A 9,683-nucleotide genomic window follows, 5' to 3' on the forward strand; every position below is an offset into this window, starting at 1 on the left:
GGCTTATATCAATAGAAAGCATTATTTTTCTGTACACATGCAAGGGACCGTTAATGAACAGAAAAAGTTTTTAGATGTATTAATTGGCTATCCTGGTTCAGTGCACGATGCAAGAGTATTTGCAAATTCCAGTTTGGCTGAAGATTTGCCAATATTTTGTGGAAGTATGAACTTATTACATTCATAATTAATTACTGTATTTTAATCAAATATTTTTATATTTCTTATTCAATTCGGTTAAAATCGTAGATATTTTGTAGATATGAACTGGTAATTATCTATAGTTTCTGTTGTCGATATCAGTAGGCGCGACGGCGTCGCTCTAATTCAAATTATTGTTGATCGACTGGTGGCTTGTACAGCCTCGTGAAGGCTCGCTCCGAGAGGAAAGTTACAGCAACGAACATATGTTTACTTGTATTTGCAGCTGATCGATAGCACGGTTCGCAGAGATCTGATTCTCGGTTTTCGGGAGCGTTCCGAGTTTTCGTCACGGAATCCCCTCTTTCTCGGGATCGGATGTTTGTTTCGGCGAATCGGAGCGACGAAAGAATAGGAGTAAATAAAATGTACACGTGACAGCGTGACTCTTATCACATGGGATGGTGAACAAGGTCGATAATGTTGTCGTGTGTCGGTTCGAACGATCGAACCTTTCCGTTGATATACGAGCGATTAATATAAGAGTCTATTGATTATACAAATTTATGATATGCGTCAACATACCGTTTGCCTCGAATGTGATTGACATTCGATATGAATACAATATTTGCGGTCAATGAAATTTAACGTAAATTTACAATATTCAATCGGACAGTTACAATCCAATGCCGCCCGCCATAGCGGAATGATGTTCGCTATCATTGTTGATGTCGACCGGAAGAAAACAAAGTTTTGTAATGGGGCGCTTGAACTCGGATTCAGCCGTTTTAACAGTAACGACTCGAACGAGCCGATCGCTGCCTGGATGGCATTTAACTATACGCCCAAGCTTCCATCGACTTGGAGGGGCAAGTGGATCGCGAAGTAAGACTAATCTACCGGGTGTGGCTAGAGTTTGTACAGAACGCCATTTAGGGCGTTGTTGTAAGGTATTCAAATACGTATCTTTCCATGCCTTCCAGACGCGTTCGCTTAATTGCTACACTAGTTGCCAGCGAGATAAACGATTTTCGGCGAGTTCGAGTAAGCTCGGCTCCGGGATCGAGCTTAAGGATGCGCCGATCAAAAAATGACCCGGAGTCAGAGCGGTATAATCGTCTAAAGCGTCGGACACGGAAGCGATGGGACGAGAATTTAAGAAAAGTTCGATACGGCATAGTAATGTGGTTATCTCTTCGAACGTTAAGGTGTGCGTTCCAATAGCGCGTTTAATGTGATGTTTCACAGAGCGTACGGCAGCCTCCCATAGGCCTCCGAAATGCGGCGCAGCGGGAGGTATGAAATGCCATGCAGTATTTTCTTGAGCTATGTAATTTTGAAATGCTGGATCACGCGTGGCTGCATGGAAGGAGGCCGTAAGCTCTTGATCGGCACCTTGAAACGTGGTACCGTGATCGGAGTACATTGCATGCGGAATGCCACGACGTGCGGTAAAACGATGATACGCGACAAGGAACGACGCGGTAGTATAATCCGATACTGCGTCTAGGTGCAGTGCTTTCGTGGTCATGCATACAAAAATTGCGAGGTAAGCTTTTTGGGCTTTATGACCACGACCTTTAGTCGTACGCACTAGTAACGGACCCGCGTAATCGACGCCGGTATGATTAAAGGCGCGTGAAGTCGGGTTCACGCGGAAATCCGGCAGGTCGCCCATAAGCTGTTCGGGCACGCGTGCATTCTCCCGTGTGCACACAATACATTGGTAGAGGACGGTACGCACAGTGGCGCGAGCGCGAATTAGCCAATACTGTTGTCGCAGAAGCGTGAGTGTGAGTTGCGGACCGGCGTGTAGGGCCGCAACATGAATCTGTTTGATAAGGAGGTGGACCAATGGATGTGATTTTAAAATTAGCGGATGTTTAGCGTCATCTGACAGTCTTGCGTGCTTTAATCGGCCTCAAACGCGTAACAAGCTGTCTCTGTCTATGTAAGGAGAAAGCGAAGCTAATGGACTAGTTTTTGAGACGCAACGTAGTTGTTTTAGGCGAGCTATGTCGTCAGCAAATAGATTGAGTTGAATCCGTCGAATCCAAAAATTATGAGCGGCGACCAGCTCATCGGACCGGAGAGCATGCGGGTGCGAGTGAGAGGCATCGCATTGTGTTTTCGTCTGGGTACGAGCGTTGCGAACGAAACGAAGGATATACGCGGTGACGCGCAGTAATTTCGGCCACGAGGAAAATCGGGATTCAAGCTCCCAATGGTTTACCGAGCATGTCGCGCAAGCTTTTGAATCGCGTAATTCACTATGCGTTGCCGGGATGTCGGATATGACTGGCCATTGATCGGACGAATGTGATAACCATGGTGGGCCGTGCCACCAAAGTTGGTGATTAATAAGAGAGGCAGGGTCGGTACCGCGAGATGCGCAATCTGCGGGGTTGTCGTGCGTGGGCACGTGATTCCATTTTCCATTGGGAAGAAGCTGTTGCATTTTTGAGACTCTATTCGCGACAAACGTCTTCCACCGCGAGGGACTTTGACGTATCCAAGCGAGGACGACCATGGAATCGCTCCAACACCAATAATCGATATCGGGAAGGTGAAGAGCAGAACGAGCGAAATCTATGAGTTGTGCTAGTAGGAGCGCAGCGCAAAGCTCCAAACGCGGGACGCTAATGGTTTTGAGCGGCGCGACTTTAGACTTAGCGAGGATCAGAGTATTGGTAATGCAACCGTCGCCCGAAATGACACGGAGGTAAAGCGCTGCCGCATACGCTTGCGTGGAGGCGTCTGCGAATCCGTGTAATTCAATTCTGTTGTTCGGATGATACTGCGTCCAGCGCGGAATAGTTAACTGCTCAAGGAGAAGGCAACGTCAATTGAAATGTTTCCCATTCGCGCAACATCTCGGCGGGAAGCTCGTCATCCCAATCAGACTTCGTCAACCAGAGATGCTGCAGGAAAATTTTCGCGGTTACGATAACGGGAGCTACCCACCCGAATGGGTCGAAGAGTTGCGCGATGACTGATAATATTCCGCGCTTAGTTTTCGCGACTGTTATTAAATTCGAAACTTGAAAGGTGAAGATATCGTGTTCCGGTTTCCAGGTAACTCCGAGAATTTTAATGGAATCGTGATCGTGCAAATCTTTGTTGGTTGCGAGTCCATGGTCGGAAGGATCGAGATCTTCAAGGAGCGTAGGGCAATTGCTCGCCCACTTACGCAAACGAAAACAGCCTTGAGATAGCAACGAAATTAACTGATCTCGTGTTTGTTTGGCAGTTTCAAGGTCGTCGGCGCCGAAAGTACAGTCGTCGACTGTACGTTGCTGTAATAGAACCGGTACCGCGAGCGGAAACTGTGAGCCTTCGTCCTCGGCTAATTGCCCGTAAGACTCGCAAGGCCAAGAATGGGGCAGCGGGCGGTGCCGTAAGTGACGGTAAGAAGTCGGTATTCGTCGACCTGAGCCGTCGGAGACGATCGCCATAAGAGGCATTGATACTTCGTATCGAGAGGGTGTACTAAAATCTGCCTATACATTTTGGCGATGTCCGCTGATAGTGCAAATCGAGGTTGTCGCCATTGGAGGACGACCGCTACTAGATCGGTTTGCAATTTTGCTCCTACATGAAGAGCGCTATTTAATGATTTGCCGGTGGCGGTGTTGCACGACGCGTTAAACACAAACACGAAGTCGGGTTGTATTGCTATGTTCACGGATCACGGCACGGTGTGGAATGTAGTACGCGGGAGCTTGGGCGGGAAATTCGGTAGGATTTATCTTAGTCATATGACCTAGGTTTGCGTACTCGGTAAGGAATGCGGTGTATTCCGTTGCTAACGATGGGTCGGTTCGAAAACGACGTTCGAGCCGTTCGAGACTCTTCAACGCGGCGAATCGAGAGTCTCCAAGGTCGCGAGGCGGGCCATTTCTAAAGGGAAGACGCACGACGTAGCGTCCTTCCATGGTGCGGTAGTGAGTCGTCACAAAATGCTCCTCACATTGGGTGTCTTCCGGACTCGGATGAACGCGGGCTGGGATATCTTCGAGTTCCCAGAACTGTTTTAAGGTATGCTCAAGATTAGGTGAAATGTTAGTATGATATGCGGGTACGGAATTGCGGGGGCAGGTTTCGACGGTAGGACCCGAGAGAATCCAGCCGAACGCGGTATTCTGCGCGAACGGTTCGTGTGGTGTTCCCTTGTGTGAACCGTCGCGATAAATATTTCCATACATATCGGCTCCAATTATTATATCGATTGGCGTAGGACTCAGGAAATCAGGATCGGATAATTCGAGGGCGTCGAGGTGCGTCCACTTAGTGTGAGACGCAACGGGAGGTGGCACGTATTCCGCGAGCGAACACAATATTAAAGCCGTCGTCGAATACGCGGGATTGTTACTTTTTACGGGACTAATTTTGATATTTGCTGCGTAGCGTGCGGAAGTTTTTGTTTGACCAACGCCAGTAACGCTTAAATTTTGCTTTACTACTCGAGGAAGACGGAGTAATTGCGCAAGATTCCTCCGTAATGAGTGTCACAGCCGATCCTGGATCGATAAGCGCGCGAGCGGGAATGAAGCGACCGTGCGCGGAATGTACGCGGACGCGCGCTGTAGCGAGCAGAACGGCGGGAATAGCTGGCATTGAACGTGTTAGGGTAAGAGCGACAACGTTTTTTGTCTTGGTCTTTTTTCGTCTCTTCTTTTGAATGTGACGATTAAGCATACGGTAACTTTGCGTGGTTTCCAAGGTGAAGGAGAGTGTGATGCTTTTGCTTACATTCTCGACAACGATGCTTGTTGGTGCAATCCTTTAACGCATGGTTTGCCGCGAAACAATTATAACAACGGCGGTTCGATTAATAAATTCGAAACGGCGCTCCGGCGTATAAGCGGCAAATTGTGTACATTGAAATAAACGATGATGGCCCTTACAGACCGGGCATTCGAACTTCACGGCCGTTGTATGTGATGCTACGGATTTGGCCGATTTAATTTTGACGAGGTAGTCTCGGCTGACTCGATGTTTTTCGTCGGGGCGATAACTTCGAACGCGCGAATGCGAGACTCTAAAAATTTGTCGAGTTGAGAATAGGACGGTAAATTTTGCGATTCGCTCATTTTTAATTCCCACGCTTTTCTCGAAGCTTTGTCGAGTTTTTGCGAAACGAGGAACACGAGAACATCGTCCCACGTATCGACGGGACGTTTTAGATTTTTCAGCGCTTGTACGGTGGTATTGGTGAGTGTCACGCAGAGTCCTGCAAACTCTTTCGCGGTTTCAATGCGTTGCCGACGGTAACGAGAATAAAATTTGAAGATGGGAGTTGACGATTCGACGTTGATTTTCAAAGCGCGACGATAAGATTTGCCACGCGACTTCGAAATTCGCATCGGTGACTGCTAAGTGACTCAGCGAAGTGCTGGCCGTTCCGGTAACGATTGAACATAAGTAATGCAGGCGTTCTACATTTGTTAAAAATCGGATCGTCAATTACCATTGCTTTAAATCTATCGCGGAACGTTTCCCATCGCTCGAAGAGCCGTCAAATTTCGGTAATTCGATTCGCGGTAAACGCGAGACCGGGCGCGGACCATGATGATAATCGGTACTTGCGTTCGAAGCGTCCATGATGTTGATGTGCGGGGCGGCAATGGGAGGTATGGCAAATTCGGCGCAGGTAGTCAAGGGCAGCATCCATCTGGACCTCGGCTTGTTGATTACAGCTCCTCGGTGAAGTATCGATGCGTGGTCTTCGTAGCGGCCTCGGCGAGGACTACAGCTTGGCGTTGTTGACGGCGAATCTCCCGGACTGTTCCTTGACGCGTTCCATCGGTTTGCAGCCACGGTGGACGTCATCTTTGCGTGGCCGAGTTTTTTGAAAATTAGATACGGCATTTGCAACCGATCTAACAAGGTCGAGCTGTTGCTCCAAAAGCTTTGCGGTGGTAATGGTAGCCATTATTGGAATGGCGGCTGCTGCGTTAAAACAACGTAGGTCGTGATTCAAAGTCAGCCAAATGTAATTGGATGATGTACTTCACGACTTGTCGTCTTCTCTCGTTAGCGATCCGGCTCGAAGGACCAAAAATTTTGTCGAAAATCAGGAGGCGCGACGGCCGTCGCTCTAATTCAATAATTATTGTTGATCGACTGGGTGCATTGTCACAGCCTCGTGAAGGCTCGCCTCCGAGAGGAAAGTGATTACAGCAAACGAAACATATGTTTACTTGTATTTGCAGCCTGATCGATTCAGCAAGCCGGTTCGCAGAGATCTGATTCCGGTTTTCGGGAGCGCTGAGCCGTCCCGAGTTTTCGTCACGGAATCCCCTCTTTCTCGGGATCGGATGTTTGTTTCGGTGAATCGGAGCGACGAAAGAATAGGAGTAAATAAAATGTACACGTGACAGCGTGACTCTTATCACATGGGATGGTGAACAAGGTCGATAATGTTGTCGTGTGTCGGTTCGAACGATCGAACCTTTCCGTTGATATACGAGCGATTAATATAAGAGTCTATTGATTATACAAATTTATGACATGCGTCAACAGTTTCTGTATTCGAAAATCCGGAGGAGATTAAAAAAAGAAACATTTTTCAATATTTCTATGTATGTAGATGTGGTTGACTATGCATTGCTATATCTGTAAGATTTATGATTAAAATATATACTTCACTGTAAATGTTTTCATAGGCTACGTTTTGATATTTACTGCCAGTATTATAAATCTGTAGTACATAATATAAAATATAGATTTTCAACTAGCAGAATGAATATCAAAAAGCAGCCTTAGCCTTAGCTGTTAATTTTAAATATACATGCTTTTATTTTAGATGGAAGCATACTTCTTGGAGATGCTGCATATCCATGCCTTCTCCAATTAATTACTCCATATCGGGATAATGGACATTTGACACAGGCCCAAAGAAATTTTAATCGTATACACAGTCAATGCAGAATTTCAGTTGAGCATGGATTTGGAATACTGAAACAACGTTTTCAGACAGTTATATTTCCTCAAGTTGAGGAATATGCAATTTATCGTCAAAATTCATCTTCGCTTGCTGCGTTCTTCACAATTTGGCTGACTTGGATGATTTGCAACACATGGAAGAACCTGAAGTCGACAACCATGCTGATATAAATGCGCAGGTATTGTTACATAATGTCCCAGCAGCAGATAGAAATGAAGATCCGGATGATGATCGACATGGTCGCGATCTCAGAGACGAATTATGTAGACAACTGTTTCAACGATGATTTGAATAAGAGTATCCAAATAAATTTGTTTAAATATTATGTTCTAATATTAATATTTAAATATTATGTTTATTATTTTTTTAAATATCGATATCGTGTCGTTGTCAACGTCGACATATCACATACTGCATTGTATCAATCTGTGTCGTTCAATTAAAAATATGTATGATATGTATTTAATGTACAAAACTATCAAAGTGCTTTCAAATATTTATGTTTTTTTAGTTATAAAAATTAGGAAACAATGTACAATTATAGTTTCAAGATTATAACGATTATAACCATAACGATTACACAAATATATTTCATTTATTAATAATTATGAATATTACGATTATATATCTTCTATTCAGCTCATTTTAATTAAAAATTATTAAAGTTTGATATTAAATTTTATAAAATAAATTCTTATGTAATATGTAAGACAACAAATAAAACAATTTTGTTAAAAATTTATCCATACATCAGTCTTTTATTGTCATATACGCCTATTTTTCATACAAATAGAGAAATATAACTGCATAATGCAAATATATATTTTTATTATGATTTTTTATCGATAATTAACAAAAAAATGTAAATTGAACAAGAAATGACAGTTTTGATTTTCAATCACGTTTTGTACGCTTGACTGCAAGTAAATAATGCTGCTTTATTATGTAAAAAAAAAACTCGATAAGTAAATGCAGCTTTTCCCAATTAAAAAAACTCAATAAATAAATGCAGCTTTTTTCAACTAAAAGAACTCAATAAGTAAATGTAGCTTTCCTCTCTTGCAGAGCTTGATACAGCTTTGTCACGCTGTTTATCAAAATAACAGAAAATAATAAAAAAAAATTAAAATAAACTTTAATAAAATAAAAGTTATTTCAACTTGATATAAAAATTTTAAATAAAATTAACAAAATTATATAATTAATAGTAGATATCTTGTATCGCCAGTGATGAATAAAATTAAAAATAAATGTGAGACGACCCAACTGGCTTAAATTAATTCTTATTATTATTTGTTTGATGCCATGTACAAGAAAAGACAACGTTTCGACCTTAGGTTTAGATCCTTATCAAGTCTAAAATTAACATTAAAAAATACAATAGATGTACATACAAGAATTTTGATTTTTAAGAAAGTAAAGCGCAAACCAAGATTATAATACCAATTTAAAACGTACCTTATAAATTCTTAAGTGCAATATATAATTAATTTTGTTCCATTTTACATATTTCAATATAAATATTGTGTCACGTAAACGTTCGGTATGGATGGTAAAGACGAACTAAGTTAAACAGCTTTGATTATTCTATCATAGATCGGATTCAAATTCTCTGTGTCTTTCTGTAGGTTGATCGTGTTATTAAATTTTTTTATAAAAAACATTTCAGCAATCTCTCTTTTCCTAGTGTTTGTTTCTCGATGTAAAATATTTAAGTTTGTCCATTTAAAGTCATGCGAAAATTCATTTCTATGTTTGCTTATAACATTTTGATTGCTGACATGCATTTTTATATTATTCATATGTTCTTTAATCCGAGTATTAAGGTGTCTTTTAGTTTGTCCGATGTATGTGGCGTCACAGTCATTGCAGTCGACTTTATAAACTATCTCGGTCATATCGGCTTTAGGTAATTTGTCTTTTCGAGGTTTAATAAACGTATCAAGTTTTTTTGGAATCGTATAAATAACACTTAAGCCTGTTTTCTTAATAGATCTCTCAATAGTCTCACTTAGGTTCTTAACATACGGCATTAAAATACAAGACGAAATATCAAATACATTATTTTTGTCAACTACTGTTGCGTTATGTTTCAACGACATAAATGATCGCCTGATAATCACGCTCCTTGTACGTGACGCCGAGCCGCCGGATGGCGATCGCGTGATCCTACCACTGAACCAATAACGAAGTCGATTGATCGTGCTGGCAATCGACCATTGGTAGTTAAGAAGGCGTACGGGGGTTCCGGTCTCTCGTCCCCGGGACGAGCCACTACTATTGTGTCGTTTTCGGACTGGGCTCGTCGTCAAAAACACAATCAAGTACCTCGTAGACTAAGGCAGTACGGTGCGCGCGATAAAACGCGGAGAAAAGCGATACTCCGCCACTGATTGTATATAGCCGCGATTAGCGAGTTTTCGTGTACGCTGTTCAGCGCCTTTATTGCCTTGGCTGCAAAGAGCCTTCGCACCGAAACCGTGGCCGAACGTGGCCTGTGAGCCCATAGTGTATCCTCGGTCGTGAATAAAGACTGTCTCATCACCTCAGTAACATTTATTTTACCCAAGGTTCAGCGCGCCGTCTCCCATTC

The 9,683-nt window shown here is 43.0% G+C and overlaps 2 protein-coding genes across 2 annotated transcripts; both read right to left on the minus strand.

Annotated features, from left to right (window-relative positions):
• Positions 1-1,141: 1,141 nt before the first annotated feature.
• LOC114927864 (uncharacterized) lies at positions 1,142-1,819 on the minus strand. The gene has a single exon (XM_029298917.2). It carries the CDS (start codon positions 1,817-1,819, stop codon positions 1,142-1,144), a length of 678 nt encoding a protein of 225 aa, XP_029154750.2.
• A 1,966-nt stretch (positions 1,820-3,785) lies between these two features.
• LOC146723151 (uncharacterized) lies at positions 3,786-5,973 on the minus strand. The gene is made up of 2 exons (XM_085483006.1): positions 5,727-5,973; positions 3,786-4,540 (listed from the first exon to the last, which is right to left on the minus strand). Exons 1-2 carry the CDS (start codon positions 5,971-5,973, stop codon positions 3,786-3,788), a joined length of 1,002 nt encoding a protein of 333 aa, XP_085339132.1.
• Between the last annotated feature and the right edge of the window lie 3,710 nt (positions 5,974-9,683).

The sequence above is a fragment of the Nylanderia fulva genome, unplaced genomic scaffold (assembly GCF_048542155.1).
Source record: "Nylanderia fulva isolate GAGA-0341 unplaced genomic scaffold, ASM4854215v1 Scaffold227, whole genome shotgun sequence".
In the NCBI taxonomy this organism is placed as follows: Eukaryota; Metazoa; Arthropoda; class Insecta; order Hymenoptera; family Formicidae; genus Nylanderia; species Nylanderia fulva.

What these genes read in the sequence shown, in the direction of transcription:
- LOC114927864 (XM_029298917.2), bottom strand. Translation starts at nt 1,819, where the DNA reads ATGGGCGACCTGCCGGATTTCCGCGTGAACCCGACTTCACGCGCCTTT.
- LOC146723151 (XM_085483006.1), bottom strand. Translation starts at nt 5,973, where the DNA reads ATGACGTCCACCGTGGCTGCAAACCGATGGAACGCGTCAAGGAACAGT. An exon ending in CATGGACGCTTCGAACGCAA is followed by an intron (nt 4,541 to 5,726) that starts GTACCGATTATC and finishes CACGCTACGCAG; the next exon opens with CAAATATCAAAATTAGTCCC.